We start from the raw sequence: 19,734 nt of genomic DNA, 5'->3' as shown, positions 1-19,734 counted from the left end.
ATATTCTACGGCACTGAAAAAACTTGTGGATATGACTGCTGAACCACTAATCAGTAATCTTTGTAGAGAATGGAAGAGGTAATGAAGGAATAGAGGATAGAGATGTTTCAATTTCCAGAAAGGGGAAGAAAGTAGATTCCACAAAATACAGGATGCTGAGTTTGGTGTCAATTTCTAGCAAAATTTTTTATTATGAAATAGTTAAGCTGTGAGTACCTTAGAAGGGTGATGGTCACTAAAAAGCACCATGGCTATATTAAAAATAAATCATGGAAGATAAAAAATTGTAACCAGTACTCTTTTTTCATAAAACAGCGAAAAGTAGTTAATGAGAAAAATAAGCCTAAAAAGAGTTAGATGTTCGTGAGAGCATCTGTAGATGAACTTAGGACAACAAACATAAAACTGAACAGATCTTCCAACATTTTTATAAATGTTCTATTTTCATCAGTGGATGATAATGGAACCATTATATCTGAACTGCCAAACTGACATAAGGCGAAGAAATCATTATTGAAAAGCTTACAAGTCCTCAATATAACTTAATTTAATAAACATGTATTATATATTGTATACGCAAGGCATTGGGACTGGGGATACAAAGACAAACCACAAATAGTCCCTACCCTCAAGGGACTTATATTTGCTGGTGGGTGGAGTGGGGACATAGACATAGACAGATAAGAAAATACAGGATAATTTGAGAAGGAAGAGGATACTAACAACCAAGGGAAATGAGGAAAGGTTTCGGTAGCACCTGAGCTGAGTCTTAAGGTAAGCAAAGGATTCTAAGAGGTAGAGGTAAAGAGGGAGCAAGGAGGAAAGCCTATACAAAGGTATAAAGATGCAAGATAGGATGTAGAATTTGGGGGGGGGGGAATAATAGACCAGGTTTACTGGAGTAATATGAGATAAAAATTAACCAGGTTGGCATATGAAAAAATGCTCTAAATCACTACTGATTAGACAAATGCAAATCAAAACAACTCTGCGGTACCACATCTCACCAGTCAGATTGGCTAACATGACAAAACAGGAAAATGAGAAATGCTGGAGAAAATGTGGAAAAATTGGAACACCGATGCATTACTGGTGGAGTTGTGAACTGATCCATTTTGGAGAGCAATCTGGAATTATGACCATAGGGCTATAAAAATGTGCATCCCTTTTGACCCAGCAATACCACTTCTAGGTCTGTATCCCAAAGAGATCACACAAGTGGGAGGACGGCGCATATGCACAAAAATATTTATAGCAGCTCTTTTTGTGGTGGCAAAGAACTGGAAATCAAGGGGATGCCCATCAACTGGGGAATGGTTAAACAAGTTGTGGTATACAAACATAATGGAATACTATTGTGCTGCAAGAAATGAGCAGATGGACTTCATAATAACCTGGAGAGACTTCTATAAACTGATGCTGAGTGACGAGACCAGAACCAGGAGAACTTTGCACACAATTACAGACACGTTGTATTGTGATGATTAACTTTGATAGAGTGGGCTCCTCTCAGCAATGCAAGGTTATAAGACATCTCCAAAAGACGCATGATGGAAAGAGTATCCACATCCAGAGAAAGAACTACAGAGTCTGAATGCAGACTGAAGCAAACTACTTGATCTCTCTCTTTTTTTGTTTTGTTTTGTTTCTTCTTTCTTATTGTTCACTACATTGGTTACAATCCTTCTTTACAACTTGACTAATGTTTAATGTGAAAGTATTTGTAGATCCTATATTTGATTGCTTGCCGCCATAGGGGTGGACAGGGGAAGGGAGGGAGGGGGAGAAAATTTGAAACTCAAGGGATTGTGGAACTGAATATTGTAAACTAAAAGTAAATAAATAAAATTTAAAAAATTAGCCAGGCTGAAGAATATTCTTGAGCAGGGTAGACCTAAAATAAAGATTGGCTCTGTAAAATTTGGATTTGATCAAAAGGCCACACTTAAGAACCTAGAAGGTCATATATGGCCTTAAGACCACAGGTTCCCCACCCCTGGACTAGAGTTTAAGAGAAAGTTGGCATGAAGATGATAACTGACCCTGTAAGAGCTGAGGAGGTCACATGCACAGAAACATGAGAAAGATAAGGTGACCAGGATGGTGATGGGACCAAAGACTATGCTATACAAACACCAGCTGAAAGAACTAGGGATATTTAACCTAAAAAGAGAAACCTGTCTCTAAGGAACTGAATAACTGTCATAGGGTAAAAAGATTAGATTTGTTCTGTTTGGTCTTCAGGGGGGAGAACAGGAAGTAACAGATCAAAGTCGGAGAGAGGCAGGTTTTGGTTTGATGCAAGGAAAAACTTTTTAACAATTAAAGCTGTCCTAAAGTAGAGCTGGTTGCATTAGGAGATGAGCTTCTTGCACTGGAGGTCTATCAATCTGAGGCCAGTTGATCAGTGGTCAGAGTGTCAAGGATACTATAGAAGGGATTCCTATTTGGGGTACCTGATGGTCTCTGAGGTCCCTTACCACTCAGAGTTTCTGTGAATTAGATGGCTTTCATAAATACTTTTATACAATGGGCTTTAAATGCAGCTCTGAAAATTTGTATTTTAAAATGCAAAAAAAAAAAAAACCAAAACCACTCAGCTTTTCAGTCCTACAAAAGCAAGCAGTTTGCTGAGTCAAGATTTTTTGATATCCTGACTCAGTCATCCAATGTGTTAGTTATAGCTCCCAGCTTTGATTCATTTGCAAATTAGATAAACATTCCATCTATGCCTTTATCTAAGTCACTGATAAGAATACCAAAACAGCACAGGGCCAAGCAGAGGTCCCTGGTGAATTCCAATGGAGACAGCTTATAAAGTTGCCATGGTACCATTAATGACAATCCTTTGAGTTTAGGCATTCAACCAATTTCAAATTCAACTAAATATATTACCATCTAGTACACATCTTTCTTTTCCAGAAGAATAATATGAAATATTTCATTAAACCCTTAAAAAAATCGAGATAAATGACATCTACTACATTCCTCTTAAAAATCCAATCAAAAAATGTTAGTCTGGCATGATGTTTTTAAGGCATCCTGGGTCTTTGGAATCATCACTTGCTTTTCTAGATATACACTCTCTCTTCAATGATTCAAATTAGAACTATCCAATTAATAAATTATCCAGTTAATAAAAATCAAGTTCACTAGCCTATAATTTATAGGCTCCAGCAGATACTATGACAAGTCTGTGGCCACTGAAAGTCTAACGTGACTATATGTCTACCTTTGTCCCCATTCACTTCTCTGGGATGTGCAAAGAAGCCAATTCAGAAGTCTTCCTTTGGGTTCAGGAGTCATGACAGTTTAAAGTGGAGGTGACTAGGTGTGGGAAAAGGCATTCTGTATCTGCTGCTGGCAAACTGCTTCTAATCAGTCTAGTCAGTGCTAAGTAGCTACGAATCTTATTGTCTATAAGAAGGCCTAATGAGGTGGTTGACCTGCCAGGAATCCAAATTCTGGTTTTCCAAACAATGTCCTTGTCTACAACTTGTGATGCCCTGGAATATGAAAGTAAACCTATGACTAAATTGTGCCTGATGAATCTGACATTAGCTGTGCTGTGAGGGAGCTGGTCTGGAGGTACTCTGGGCATTTCTGGTAAGGACAATAAAGAGATGCCACATTCCCTCCAGACAGGGCCTCCAGGCCTCCAGGGCTTCCAGGGCTACTGTATTCTGAGAAGCTTCTTTTTTTTTCCTCTACTACTTAGCTCCTTTCAGGAGCAGTCAGCTTGCTGGAGAAATAGATGCAGGACTAGTATATGGGAGAGATCCGGTTTGATTTCAAGGACAGCTTCTGTATAGATCCACTTGTCCCTATGATGTGTCCCTATGATAAATCTTGGTTGTTTAGGCATATCAAAGTGAGCTGAACTAAAAACTGTTATGATAACGGTATGCACTTTGTCTTTTCAGTGTCTAATGGTGAGCCTTGAGGTATTTTAGTAGGTCAGTGAGAGGAACTGTCCAAGTGAGAAGTCTGGGAGTAAAACAGCTGGGGATTTCTGGAAAATAAAGAAACCATTATAGGTCTTTTGGCAGTGCCAAGGTTGTTCACAGGGATATGGTTTTACGTGTGATTTAAGGATTCCCTTATTGACTTTCTATGGGTTTCCAATTTCCCCTCCTTTTCCAACTTCATAAATAATCAGTGTTGGATGAAGGATGGCATGAATGCCCTTACCTGGAGGGGGCACATCCTCATCACTGAGTTAGGCTACCAACCATCAGTCCAAAAGGTCTTGAAATACTAAGTTCCTGATAAATCCCCAAGGAAGTCAGAGACAGAAAGGGTTCATATACACCAAAGTATTCAATAGCTGCACTATTTTGGGTAGCAAAGAACTGGAAACAAAGCACATACTCATTATTTGGGGAATGGCCAAACAAATTATGATACTCAAATGTATTATTACTGTACCATAAGAAGCAATAAATATGAAGAATTCAGAGAAGCCTGAGAAGACTTATACAAACTGATGTAAGGGAAGTAGAATCAGGAAAAAAGACACAATGACAATTACCATGTCAATGGAAAAGACAATTAAAATGAACACTGATAATTATAAAGACCAACCTTATCCCCAAAGTAGAGATGAAAAAAACCACTTTGCTCCCTTCTTTGAAGAGGTGGGGGACTATGGGTGTGGAACATTATATAATTCAGCTGATATATTGGTTAGTTCTGCTGAATTGCTTTCTTTTTTTCCTTCTTGTTCTTTTTTTTTTTATTATAAGGAATGGCTTCCTTTGTTATAAGGAAGTTAAGGAAGCAGAGAGGGAAGTATTTGGAAATAAAGGTGATATAAAAACAATATATATCAATATCTATTAAGAATTTTAAAATACTGAATCATGAATCTGAAACATTCCAAGGAAATGCACAATTTGACTTATATAACCTGGTATTCATACAGGTCATGACAGTAGGCCAGGAAGGTCATCTTCCATTCATTGGCATTGCATATATCATTCAGACTGCATATCCCATGTAGGTTCAATTCTTTGACTTATCACTAGTCCTGCCAGTTGGTCCAGCAGGTTGGGTATCAATGGGAGGCAGTCCCAGATGGCTATATAGATATGGCAAGGCTATAATTCCCTTCTCTTCTTCTTGAAAAATAATAACAGGGGCTCTGATGAGAAGGCTGAAAGACCAGATGAACACAGCCTGCCTTATCTCCAACCTCTTTCTGCTGTCACTTTTTTCTGAAACCCTTGTGGAGCTGTAGTCTCAGACCTGACTAGAGCTGATGTTAAAATTGATGGTCTCAAAAACCAGATCAACGACAGCTGATTGACCTATGTGGAGGTCATCTCTTTGCGTCAAAAAGCACTATAAATATCCTGAAAGACTTTTTGGCTCAGGGACTGGCAAATGGCCATAGTTGGATATAGCATATGTCTGCTCCAGGCAATGCTTTTGGCAGTGTTAGGAGTGCAACAATAGCTCTATTATGCAACACCAGGCAAGAGACCCTCAGCACCACCAGGAAGGGGAAACAGCAGCTTCCATTTAGGCGGAATAGTTTGAGATGTCTCCCTGTTTGTTGGACTTGGTCTCCTGGATCATTCTTGAGAACTGTTTCAACTAGCACTACTGACAGCAACACTTGCTCTTTGGGAACCAAGTCCCTAAGTTTTCAGAGGCCCTTGAGTCTGCTCTAGCAGGGATCCAGAATACTTGGTTTGCAAGTTCAATTTTGAGAATCAAAGCATTAGTGGCTGTGGGGCAGGTCCCTTAATGACTAGTTGGTTAAGTGGTGATGGTGGGTAAGCTGATCCTTAGATGACCTAGGGTCTGCGTAGTGCTCTGAGACTGGGAAATGGGAGTAGATAGGACCTTTTACTCCCCTGAACTATACAGACTCCCTTCAGCCCCCATTATGTGTGAATAACCACTAACTGGGTACAGCTGACCATGAGATTCAATGTGGTCATGTTACCAGATGACCATGGGTAACTAAACTTTCCCTAAACTGATCAACTGGAGTATGGGTATAGTACTGAATTGGGGTCTAGAAGGAGCTACCACAATCCCTTGCTCTGCCTGAGCTGGTGAATTTAGTAATTGACAAATGTGAATCAAGGGGAGCTTCCCTAAAGCTTGGCCCAGGGGCTCTTTGCTGTATTTCACCTGGAAGACCTGGCTATCCATTTGGTCACACCCAACCTTACTGGAAATAATACTCTATTGGACAATGTGGAGAAAATTCCTCCCAAAGCCAGTGTTTCTGGGTCAGAGCTATGTCAGTTGCAAGGAGAGTCAGAGAAAACACATCAAGAAGGGAAACAATGGGTATCAGCAAGCTGGTGGCTTGTCTCTTGAAAAGTCTTTACTTGACACAACATTCTTTTCTTGGGAGTGTTGTGGCCCTCCCTCACTCCCCTGTACTGGAGTTACTGTGGGTCTAGACAGCAGCCCATGGCAGAGTATAGCCAGCCACTCATATAAGTCCAACTGTTCTCCACAGCCCCAGCAGGGCAGGAGTAGCCCCAGGAAATCTCCTACAGGGACACTCCCTACATGCCACTTCTATCCTTTTCCACACCCCACAACATCCCTCTCTTTGTCCTAATGGCAGTATCTAAAATCCATCCTCCCCCAAAAGAAAGGAGAGCAATCTCATCTTTGTATAACTTGAATGGGGGCAGGATTGACTAGCACTTGCTGCTCTCTCCTTACTTGGCATATTAGGTGGCTGTGCTGTGACCAGATAGTACATGCTAGAACGGCACATTTTTTATGTTCCAATGCCTGCTGTTGGACAGCCCTTCTCTGGAGATGTAGGCTTAAGAGAAAGCTCAGTTGATATGATTAGAAAAGCATCTAGCTCTGGACTACAACTTAAAAACAGCTTCATCATGGCACAGCTCCCCGATTCTGGTATACACTGCATTCTGAGAGGCTCTGGAAGAGCAGAAAACATAACCTCAGGCCAACAGACACCCTTGTGAAGGACCTCACACTCACCACAATGAAGACAAAAGAAGTGAAAGACCCTGGAACCTCACCATTGCTAACAACTTCACCTAGCTGACCTGGTCTCTCATTCTATTTCTCCCTCCATCCTTTCTGTCTCTTTGTCCATTTTTGTCTGTCTTTCTCTAAAAGACTGGGCCTCCTTATCTTGCCCAGCCTAGAAGTACAGGGGCTACTCATGGCCCTGATCTCACTACTAACTGGCACAAGAGCTTTGACCTTCCCTATTTCTGACCTGGACTGGATTGCCCCTCCTTATGCAACCTGGTACTAACCCTTTCCCAGGGGCTCACCACACTCATGCCAAACAGTGCAGACATTAGGTTGTCATAGTGCTCTGTAATTCAGAACTCTAGAGCTCAAGAGATCCACCAGCCTCAGTTTCCTTGGTATTTGGGATTCACTACCACACCCAGCTTCCACCTACACTCAAGATACTCTAAGTCTGATCAAAGATATACTAGTTGTATTCCTAATAATCTGCGTATTTTGAAATCATCAGTAGTATTCCTGGTATCGGAGTATTCTGATGAACTACTGTAGTTCCTGATGGAGGTGACAGTAACATCAGCCTCTCACTCATTTCATTTGTTTTTCATAGGGCAATTCTTCTACCCCCATGGCAGAAGCATCTCATCAATGATACATACGATGCTGTGGCCTCTTCAACTTTCACAGCCCTGTTCTCTTTAATGTCGTTAAGAAAAAGAATGATTCCTCACTGATGGTAAAACTCTTTAAATGCTACTGTTTACAGCTGTATCAAGATCTAGAACCCTACAAAGCCTTCTTAGATAAATCCACTGCAAATGCAAAAGAAAGTCACCCATCCAAATTGGAAAAACAAAGTAGGCAAAAAAATGCATATTGCCTAGATTATGACATGAAGCTAGATGGGCAACCTATCAAATGTGTCCAGCCATATGTGTATCTCAGTCAACCAATGCAGATGGACAATGAGCTAGATCACATTTGAGATTCCAAGTTGCTTGCCACTACAAAAGTCCATTTCTCTAACATCAGTTTTTTTCCTTTTCATGTTTTGTGGCTAGGACATCATGATCCCTGTAAAGAATTAAAGTGACTCCATGGGTCATGGAAAGATGGCAAATCACATTCCTAAGGATGGTTTGTGCCCAAGAAGCAAAATGAGGGACCTTGGGGAAGGTGTGTACACTGAGAAAAGGGCCAATCACTGAACAAGAATGGGAGAGCAGATGAACAGGCTGGATGTCTCATCAGTATCCCTGAGAAACAAGTAAAACAACAAAGAGAACTCCAGGACACTGGGTAGATTTTCTATGCATAGAAAAAACACAGACAGGAACTGCAGAGCAGAGAAAATGTAAAGGGCTGTGATGAGCATTAGTGGGAAGAACACCACACTGATGAGAGCAAGCAAAGCCTGCCACACTAACTTTGCTTCCTTTTGTGATACGGTTACTATACCAGCAGATTAAGGGAATAACTAACCCAAGTTTCAACAAAACATTTAATAAAGTTTCTCCTGTTATTGCTGTGGACAGCCTAACGAAATGGGGGCTAGATGATGGAACAATGAGGTCAATTCAGAGCTTACTGAATTCCTGGACCCAAAGAGTTTGGCTGAAGAGTCTGATGTCATCCTGGAGGGAAATGTCTAGCATACTACTCTTAGTGATCTGTCCTTGGCTCTTTGCTGTGCAAAATTTTTAATCAGTGACTTGGATGAAGACAAGTATCAGATGGTTATCAAATCTGATGATGACATAAAGCTATGGACAGTTTGATTTGGCAGTCAAGAAACTAACATAATCTAAAACTGCATTAGTAGAGACATAATATTAAGATCTATGGAGATAACGATCCCACTATATTCTACTCTGGTCAGATGGTATCTTGAGTACTGTATTCAGCCCTGGGCACAAGATTTTTAAAAGGATATTGATAAACTGGGACATGGTCATAGGAGAGGTACCAGGAAGGGTGAAGGGCCATGCCAGATAAATATCAGTTGAAAGAACTAGGGAATGGTTAGCTTAGAGGAAGGAAGCCTAATGGGAGGGAGGAAGAAGTGCCATGATGACTATCTTCAAGTATTTGAAGGGCTATGATAAGGAACAGGGATGCTGAGCCTTTTCCTCTTGGCTGCAAAAGACAGAACTAGGAGCTTCTGATAGAAGACAGGCTAGTAAATGTTGGATTGCTATAAAAACAAACTCCCTAAGAATGAGAGCTGCCCGAAGTGGCATGGGCTGCCTCAGGATATAGTAAGCTCCCCATCCCTGGTGGTTTTGAAGGAAAAACTAGAAAATTCTTTGTTGGGATGTTGGAATGAGCATTCCTGCTCCAGAAGGGGTGAGACAACATAAGACTGCCCTTCCAGGTGAGAGTCTGTGGTTCTACAAAGGTGAAAAGCACTAATTCTTTTTCTTTAGCTGGGAGGGGGTGGAGGAGGGAGAAGGGAGAGTCTAGAGTCTTAAGCATGTGATGAAGGCTGCTGAGGGGGCTCCACACCATGACCATAGCCCCGACTGCTGCTAAATGTGGCATGTTCTGCTGTGCAAAGTGAAAATGTCCAGATTTGTGCCATTATTACCATGTCCCTCAATGCTTGCTGGAAAGCAGTTTTCCTAAAGCATAGGTCTGACTGCTTCACCCCCTCTAACCCCAGTAGATCCCTATTACCTCCCAGCACCAAACATATAGTCCTCTGGGAATTCAGGTCCTTCATCTCCTAGTCCTTTCCACCACTCCAGTCATCTCACACTTTGCCCCCATGGAAGGGAATGTTACAGTCCAGCTACAGTGTCCTCCTGGCTCTTTTTTGCATACCACATTTTTTTTTCCAGCTTTCTGACTCTGTACCATCTGGCCCCATGTCTGCAAAACTCTCCCTCCTCCCCTCCATCTTAGCTTCCTTGAAGGCTCAGCTCAAATCCCACCTTCTTCAAATGGCTTTTCTGTCCCTACTCTCTGCCCCTTACTGCCCCCTCCCCCCCACAGCTGTTGGTGATTTTCTGAGATTACTTTGCATCTATTCTGTAAAAATTTTATACCTACCTAGTTATTTATGTATTGTCTCCCTTGTTAGAATGTGAGCTCCTTCAGTGTGGGACTGGTTTTTTGTCTCAGATCTTAACACAATGTCTGGGACATAGTAAGAGCTTACTGTTTGCTGAATCATTCACTTTCTTCCTAAGAGAACACTTTCATTCTTTTTTTTTTTTTTGCTTTTTTTGGAGGGCAATTGGGGTTAAGTAACTTGCCCAAGGTCACATGGCTAGTTTTGTGCGTGTGTGTGTGTGTGTATGTGTGTGTGTGTGTGTGTGTGTGTGATAAGTGTCTGAGGCTGGATCCGAACTCAGGTCCTTCTGACTCCAGGGCTGGCACTCTACTCACTGTGCCACCTAGCCATCCCCATTTTCATTCCTTTCTACAGCATTCCCAAGTCCTGCAGATTTAGGTCAGGTTGCTACCTTGACCTAGAGAGACTGACAGTACATTCCACCCCAATATGGCCTCCACTTTTTCCACACTTACCCTGATCACCCTGACACTCAACAAGGAGTTTGGTAACTAGCAGCCATTTTCCGTTGCCCAAGAAGCCGTTACACCACACCTAACTAGTGGTTATCCAGACTTTGCTTAAAGGCCTCCAGGGAAGGGCAATCTGAATCCTAAAGGAGCACACTCTACCGTGGGACCAGCTCTTCTCGTTAGGAAGTTTGTTCTTCCATCAGGTCCAAAGCTGTCTTTCTGCAGCTCAGCCCTCCGGGGCCAAGTGGGACAAGCCTGATTCCTCTTCCATGCTTCAACTCTTCCAACACAGTTAGCACTTCTTGCCTAATGCCTCTACTCTCCAGCTGAAATGCCCCAGTTCTTTCAGCCCATTCTCTTAAGGCATGACCTCAGGGCCCTTTGTGATCCTGGTAGCTCTAGCTCTTCTCTGAAAACTCCATCTTGTTGATGTCCTTTCCAAAACGTGATACATACTGAATGCTGTGTTCCCCAGGTGATCTGGCCAAGACCAAACACACCAGGGGGCCCACCTCCTCCCTAGTCCTGGACATCCAGCTAGCACCAACCCAAGGCTGTGTTAGCTTTTCTGGCTACCCTATCCGAATTTGCACTGAACTAATAAAATACACACATCTTTTTCAGATGAACTGCCTTCTGCATTTTTACTTGTGAATTGCTTTTTTTTTTTAACCCGAGTATAAGGCATATTTATCCCTATTACATTTCATCTTATTTGATTCAGCCCAATGGTCTAGCCTGTCAAGGTCTTTTGGATCCTGACTCTGTCTGTCACTTGGTGCATTAGCTCTCACTTCCCATTTTGTATCATCTTCAAAACGAATAAGCACACCATCAAAGCCCTTATCCAAGTCACTGATTAAACAGTAGAAGGCCAAGCACAGTTCCCTGGGGCACACTTGGGGTCTGACCACTCAACCTGTTTAAAATCCACCTAACTGCATTATTAAAAATAATGAGACGTTTTCAAATGCTTTGATAAATATATCTATGGTAACTGCTGACCTACCAGTTTAGTAACCCTACCTCTTCTAAGGCTATCACCTTTCTTATGCATCCTCAATCTTTCCTCTTTGCTGAAAAAAAAAGACTACACTTAATGCTTCTACTTACTCTACTATCTTCTCAGCCCCCATGGCTTCACTAAAACAGTTCTCTTCAAGGTCACTTTAATCACCAGTGGCCTTTTATCAATCCTCAACTTCCTTGATCTCTCTGTAGGACTTAACACTGTTCATTGCCCCCACATTCGGAATACTTTCTTCTCCCTTGTCTTCTGAGATATCACAGGGCTCTAGTTACCATCCTACCTGTGTAGGTTTCTTTTTCTCTTTGGTCAGCTCCTCATCCTAAAGGTCTGTCCTTGGCCCTCTTCTTTCTGTATTCTCTCTCCCTTGGCAATCTTACTCACTGCTATGGTTTCAACTATTGCCTCTACGCAGATGACTCTCAAATCTACCTCTAGCCCTTACTTCTCTAAAGTTCCAGACCTATACTTCCAATTGCTAAGCACTGTGCCTAGCACATGATAAGTGCTTAATAAACACTTGTTAACTACCATATATTTCTACCTGTCATTCCCAGAAGCACCTTCAATACAATATGTACAAATTTGCCCTTAGTATATCTCCTTGTCCTCACCCTACTGCAAACCCTACTCCTCTGATTTCACCATTTCCATCAGTGGCAATGTCATTAATCAAGTCTCCCATGTTTGAAATTTTAGGGTTATCTATGATTCTCTCTCCCCTGTGCCCTTCATATTCTACTGATCAGTTACTGATTTTTATCTCTTCTCCCTCTGCTGTAACTCTAACATTTGTCCCCCTCTCTCTGTTCCCAGTGCCAGCACCTAATACAGGTTTTCCCCATTACTCTCTATCTGCTTGGGTTTCAGCAATAGATTCCTACCTACTAGGTCTTCCTCACTTCCATGCTTTCCTCCCTGCCAGAATAATTTTTTAATGCATAAATATGACAATGTCGGTCTTCTATTAAAAAACCTCCCATGGTTCCATATTGTCAAGTAAAGTCCAAATTCCTTCCTTTCCCTGTCATTCAGTATACCGATACCCCAACCTGGGTCCATTGTCCCTCCTCAGTCTTATCTTGTATTATCCTTTGTCTCACTCTAAGAGACACCACATTTCTGCGGAACCACTCCAGGTTCCTAAGTGTACCTTACAGTTTCTGGCCTCTGTCTCTTTGTTCCCACTGCTTCCTGTGCTTGGAGGGTCTGCCCTCTTGCCTTCTTCTACCTGTTAACTGCTCTCATCCTTTGAGACTCAATTCAGATACTACCTCCTACAGAAGTCCTTCTTTTATTCTGCTTGGTCAGAATTCACTTCATATTGTACTTTGTTCTGAATTTCTCTAGTGTAGTCATCATGTGGATTAGTGGATAAGATTCTGGACAAAGTTATTGGTAATTATAAGAACAACAACAATAATAGTTAGAATTTGTGGAGTGCTTTAAGGTTTGCCAAGCATATTACGAATATTATCTAAATGAATACTTACAACAATCCTGGGAAGTAGGTGTTATTATCACCTCATTTTATAGATGAGGAAACTAAATGACTTGCCCACATCACACAGCTAGCAAGTGTCTGAGGCAGGACTTGAAGCCAGGTCTTCCTGAAGCCAGGTCCAGGGCTCTATCTACTATCTACTAATGGAGTGAGCTTCAGTTTTCTCACCTGTAAAATGAGTAGACTACAAGCTCTGGCCATGAGATCATGTGTGCAAAGTGCTTTGCAAACTTTAAAGCACTATATAATTACAAAGTGCTATTATCATTCATATAGTATGGTTATTTGAATATGTGTAATAGCTCCTCCTAGACTGTAAGATTCTGAGGGCAGGGCCTATATCTTCTCTAAACCTGCGGAACAGCACTACTGTCTAGGCAGTTAGGGAGAGGACACAGGTTTGTCTGAGGGCTTGTTTTTTGGAAGAAAGCTAGCTATGAAACTAGAGTCGCCTACTACTAGTCATTCTGCAGCTGAATGTTTCAAGAATAGCTACATTTCTATAGCTTCACTGTCTCCAGCAAAGCAGATGGTGAGTTACTGAGGGAGAAGCACATACACTACACCATATGTTTGTACGAGTAAATCGGTCACTCAAACGGCAGTACACAGTATCTACTTTGGGCAGAACCTTTTATCAGGAAAAAAAATCTAAGACATGACTTCTCTGCACTACCACGAAATGACCATCAAAACAACCCCATAGAAGCCTTTTAGTACTACTAGATATGAACTGTCATCTTCCCCATTTTTCAGAAGAGAAAACTAAGTCACAGAGAGATTGATTCCTTGCTGACCAAGCTATAATCATTCATAAGGGGTTTGTGGTGATCATCCAGGCACATAATTAAGGGATCCTAGACTGGTGATGGCTACGGAAAGAGAAAGAATGGGTAGATCTGAGCACTCATAGAGTATGACTTAGACTTGATGATCAACTGGAAGTAAGATAAAGAAGTCAAGGGGAAGCAAAGGTCAATAAACCATTATAGCAACATAAAAATAGAATGGGCTGCCCTGCAGGGATGTGCTCTCACCCTCACTAGAGGTCTTCAAACAAAAGTTGGATATATTGTAGGAGAGACTCTTATTCAGGTATATGCTAGACTAGGTGGCCTCCGAGGTTCCTTCTAACTCTGAGATTTTAAGGTTGAAAGCAATTAGGAAATAGGGAATGGAGAGAGGTATTAGCAGCAATGAAATTAGGGGATGGGCCCTTTGGGGAAGAAAACTGTAAACTCCATAAAAACATTTCAAAATTTAGGTATGGCTGTGATAAATTACCTGCCACTGGTGTAGAGGCAGCTAGAAGCAGGGGAAAGATCAAGGAGGGTGATGTGGATCTGAGAATCATCTGCATACAGGTGGTGGGTAGCTAAAACCATGTGACAAGTTAATGTTACAGGGCGAAAAGGAGAGAGCCTAGAACTGGATTTTATGGAAAGAGGAGAAACAAGTTAAGGAAACAGAATGAACACAGTGTTAAGGAAGCCAGTAGAGTGAATTTCCAAAGGAAATTAGGTGATCGCCACTGTCAAGTAAAGTGTGTGTCAGTGTGGGGATGCACGTGTGCCCTGTGGCAGAGAGATGGTAAACAACACACAGCCTCCTCTTAGCAATGCTGCTCCATCTCTGAAAGCTTTTTTATTTTAAATTAAAGGAAAAGACCTTAGATGTCCAAGTGTGGTCTTGGAGGGGGATAGTTGAAATGACCACCTATGTTCATTTTTAAGCACAACTTTTCAGTGACTCCACCCATACAACAGCATGGGAGGCCTATATTCAGGATAACGGGCAATGGGTAAGGAACCAGAGAGCCGACCCTCTCCCACAACCCAACAAGTCCATTCCTATATGCTTTTTCTACCTGGACTTTCCAGAGGCAGTGATATACACTTTTTTTTTATTGCCTTTTGGAGGGCAGTCGGGGTTAAGTAACTTGCCCAAGGTTACCCTGGCTAGTTTTTTTGTGTGGGTGTTAAGTGTCTGAGGCCAGAACCCGAACTTTTTTTTTTAAAGAAAGAAAAAGAAAGCACTTTACTCACTGCGCCACCTAGCCGCCCCATATACACTTTTCTATTCAATTTCATGTAATGCCATCTTTACTCCAATCAATCAATCAGTCAATCAATCAGTCAATCAAAAATTCTCTACAATGGCTATTTGTAGAGAAGAATGTGGTGCCTCCCAATCCCAAATTGTTCAGCCAATCACCCGCAGATATTTTTTTCCACTTATATGCAACTAACCTCTGAGGTGGAACAAAGCAACTATATAGTAATTGTTATTAGCAGATAATACCTTCTGCCTTGCTGAGGATGGAGTAGGCATGAAGAGCAGGAGCAAAAGGGGGAAGGGGGAGGGGAGGAGTGGTGGCAGAAGGCAGAACAAAGGGTTTGCGAGGGATCTTGGGAAACAGTGGGTGAAAACAGCCTTTGATTCTCAATGACCCTCTAGGGCTGATATCACCAACCCCCTCCTCTCTCCTATCATTGCCTCTCACACTGTAAGTAAGCCCTTGCCCCTAGCTGGAAGTGGGAGATGAGGCATCAGTAGAGAGGCTACCCTTAGGGTATCACTACACCTGAGGTTCCAAGTCTGTTCTTGTTTGGACCCCTGTCCTTTGGGGCTCGATACCAGGTGTCAAGCTTGGCTTAGCTTTCTGGGAGTCCAAGGCCAGGAGTATCCTGCTGGCTCAGGGCTCACAGATTTAAGCCAGGCAAAGCCAGCTCTCTCCTCCTTCCCTCCCTCCCTTACTCCCTCCCTAAAGCCAAGCCCCCAGGCTCTGCTCCCTCCTCAAAGCTTTTCAAGGCAGAGGGGGCCTTTTCTGTTTGTAAGGCCTAAAGAAGCCTGGTTGCCAAGGTGATAGGATGAGAGCAGCAGGGAACTTGCCATGGGGGAGGGGCTTTGCCCCCAAACAGCTGTCAATGGGAACAGCCCCAGCTGGGACTAGAAGCCTGCTCTAGGAGGAAATAGCCCCTAGGAGACCGCATTCCTCCCTGATACCCCATAGCCCCCCACTGATGATCTTCCTTAGGGGCAGCAGCCAGCTCAAGGCCAACTCTGACTGGCCAAGCCACCCCCACCTCCAATTCATCTCCCCCTTTCAGTTTCCTAATCCCTCAATTCTGTCCCAGTGGGTAGGCTGGATGGGATGCTAGGGGGCTATGGAGCTGAGGACAAGCATGACCCCAGTCTGCCTCCCAGAGGTTTATAAGGCCCATCTTTCCTCCCTGATTCGGTCCACTCTTTGTTCCAAAATCCTGAGCCCTTGTGACCATCCAAATCTTCCACTAGCTATCTTTCAAGATGGAAGGAGCTATGGATGCAGAGAGGTGGGGGTGGGGGCCCTGCCTGACCATAGAGCTCTGAGGGAGGAAGGAGAAAAAAGGAGGGGGAGGTTGGGGGGGGGATTGTGGTTGTTAGAACAATGCGAAACCCACTGGTCTGAATCCATGAGGAAAGGGGCTTTGTGCCTCTGTAGCTCACAGATGCTGACAGAAAGCTCTGTGGGGGCTGATGTGCTCTGTGCTAGGATGAAGCTAAGTGAGGGCAGTTGTAATAGCATTCCCCAGGCAGCCTTCTGACCCTTGGCCCCACAGACCTTAGTTTTTATGGCCACACGGACCCTTTCTGCTTAAATAAGGTCTACAGAAACAGGGCCCCCTCCCCCAACTGTCTCTATAAACCCTAGAACAATTCTAGAGGTTCTGGGGCCCCTGGATCTATGGGTTAGCATCAAGGAAAGCCTGGGAAGCCCATAGCCAGAGCTGTATTGGCTAGAGTGTCTGTGCTGGGGGAGGTATATAGAGGGTAACTGGCTGGCTAGTTTGAAACCAATCTGAACCAAATTGAATGAGTCCTAAGGAAAAGGTGGGACTTTCTGTGTTTCTCTCTAGGCTCCTTATTGCCCAAACAGCTCAGCTGCCTCAGGACAGGATACATTCTTTGAAGGACTTTCTAGTATAGTGCCTGGCACATTGTGAGTGTTTAATGAATTTTTTCTCTCCCTCTTTCTTCCTTCCTCCCCTGTATTTCTCTCCCTTGCCCCAGATTTGGGAGATGGGTTTAGATCTAGAGAGAACCCCCAGATCAATCATGGGGGTGAATGGCAGTCTTGAGGACCTTTTGGACTATGAGCTGGATTTCCTTCTCAGTAGCTGCTAGTCCAACTTCCTGCCCAAGGCATCTGCTTAATACCTTCTGGCATAAATGTTCCCCTTCATTCCCTCTTTGGACAGTTCTTATTTTTAGGTAGCTCTTCCTTGTATTGAGCCACCATGGATTTTCCTCTCATCCCCCACCCCAGTCCTAGGTCTGCACTCTGGAGCTATACAGCATGAACCTAATCCTGCTTCCACAGGACAGCCCTTCAAATGTTTGAACACTACTGCCATGTCACTGCCCTACTCTAAAACATATGATATAATACTGAATTCCTTAACTATTTGGTGAAGTGCCTGGCGCATAGTAGGAGTTTAATAAATGTTTTTCAATGGACTGATCCTCTTTGCCTTCCTCCAAACTAGCTCTGGGGTGTCACTGTCCCTCCTACAAGGGACTGAAGATAGTATTATAAATGTCTGATCAAATCACTGCAGAAAGTACTGGGATTATCACCCCCTTGTTCTAGACCAGGGGTGGGGAACCTGCAGCCTCAAGGCCACATGTGGCCCTCAAGTGCAGACCTCTGACTGAATCCAAACTTCACAGAATAACTCCCCTTCATAAAAGGATTTATTCTGTAAAGCTTGGACTCAGTCAAAAGGCTGAGGACCTAGAAGATCACATGGGGCCTTGAGGACTCAGGTTCCCCATCCCTGGTCTAGATACTCTTTCTGTTAATGTACCCTAAAATCACATCGGCTTTTTGTGTCTCCGAGTTCTGGTGACCCCCCCTAGAGAGCTTGTAGTCCCTGTGACTTTGAGGACTTCTTTAGGTGACTCTGTAGCCACCCTCCCTCACCCATCCTCTATGGGTACAGTGGGTTTCTGCACCTAAATACTACACTTTTCATTGATCCCTGCAGAATTAGGTTTTATCTTATTCCCTGTAACTCATTATTTTTTTCCTGCTGAGATGATCTGGGATCCCAATTCTGTCATTCAACACATTAGCCTTGTGTCATCTACATGAAGGATGGCATCTATATCTTTATCCAGGTCACTGATAAAAAGTTTTGAATGAAGTTGCATTTCCATAAATGCCTGCATTGAGCTAGCTGGCACAGTGCTACATGGTGGCCAGGCATCGTTCTCTCCCAAAGGCCAGCAGGATCACAGGATTCAGAACTGGCTCAGCTTCAAGGCCACCCTTCCTCCAGGAGGCCCTTCCTGGCAATTCCTCCCCCTCCCTGAAATCACTTTACATTTTGTATTTACTTATCTATGTACATGTTGTCTCTGTCCATTAAATGTAAGTTCCACAAGCGCAGTGACTCTGCTCCTCCTTATCTTTACACCCAGCACCGGGCACTGTGCCTGGCACAGAGCTGCTGCTTTATAAATACTTGTTGAACTGTACTGAAGAGATTTCAAAGATCAGATGGTACAATCTCTTCATTTTGCAGATGAGGAAATTGAGGCCCAGAGAGATAAAGTGATTGCCCAAGATTATATAAGCATTTATTAAATAGCAGGGCCAGAATACAGTGATTTTTCCTACTGTACCACATCTGCCTCCAGTCCTTGCTGACTGTAAAGTTTTTGTCTCTTAAGTCAAGTTTGAAAAGTACTTTCCCCAACAATCCCATGAGATTAGTAGTGCGGATATTATTCTTCCCATTTTAGAAAGGAGAAAACTGAGACTTCGAAGACTTAGTGCCTTGCCCTCCTTCATCTGGCTCTTAAGTATCTGAGTTGGGAAGACAAGCCCAGGCTGCTCCTATGTCACACGACTTCTCTCTTTACATGGGGTCTATAAGCCAAGGACATAAAAGGGCTCATTTCTCTGTGCCAGAGGACTGTACTTCCTCCAGGTCCTCTAACTCTCCTTTTGCCTTTTGAAAACAAGGAGCTGGCATCTGCCTTAGCTAGCCAGAGAGGGCCCAATCAGGGGCAGAGCTATTACTGAATTGTCCTAAGACATGAGGCTTCTTTCCACCATGTGCACTGTGTAGAAGAAACAGCAGACTTTGCTCCCCCTCTAGTTTACAATATCTCCTATGGCAAGCTAGAAGCACTGAATAAAACCAGAGGCCAATGAACCTGGGGCACGGAAACAGAGAGAGAACTGAGTGAGACTGGCTATCTTCCTCCCCTAGATGGGCTGGGTCCAGGACCACCTTGGAGAAAGGAGGTATGGAAATATTCTGACAACCTTGCAGTGCTTTGGGATCTTCTGGAGCAAGATACTGTCTTGGGCCTTACCTGGTGCAATGAGGGGGTGTGTGGCCACAGGGGACACCATCCGGCTTAGTCCCCCCCGGCCCTCAGTGCTCCCTGGCACACTGCCACTGCTGCTGTCCCCTTTCTTGAGTTGCTCAGCCACACTGTCACTTATGCCAGCCTTGGCACCTGCTGGGGAACCCTGAGCGGTGCTTCTGCCCTGTGAGGGGGTAGACAGAGGCTGGCTGCTGCCTGGGGTGGGTTTCAGGGCCAGGCTGGGCAGTGCAGGCTGGGTAGGGGTGGGGCCCGAGGCTGTTGTGGTTGCTGTCTGCTGCGTTCGGAGGGTCAAGTTCTGTACCTGGAAAAG

General features: G+C 43.4%; 1 protein-coding gene across 1 annotated transcript in view; it reads right to left on the bottom strand.

Moving 5' to 3' along the window:
* The window catches only part of PHC2 (polyhomeotic homolog 2), a 162,328-nt gene that overhangs the window by 43,852 nt on the left and 98,742 nt on the right, over positions 1 to 19,734 (bottom strand). The window contains exon 8 of the mRNA XM_069078435.1: positions 19,410 to 19,725. Coding sequence (XP_068934536.1) covers positions 19,410 to 19,725 — 316 coding nt within the window. The remainder of the gene's footprint in view (positions 1 to 19,409; positions 19,726 to 19,734) is intronic.

This window comes from Petaurus breviceps, unplaced genomic scaffold, assembly GCF_028583685.1.
Source record: "Petaurus breviceps papuanus isolate PSGF00001 unplaced genomic scaffold, PetGlider_PUasm1.0 91041, whole genome shotgun sequence".
Taxonomy (NCBI): domain Eukaryota; kingdom Metazoa; phylum Chordata; class Mammalia; order Diprotodontia; family Petauridae; genus Petaurus; species Petaurus breviceps.
This window is presented reverse-complemented; position numbering and strand designations above follow the sequence as displayed.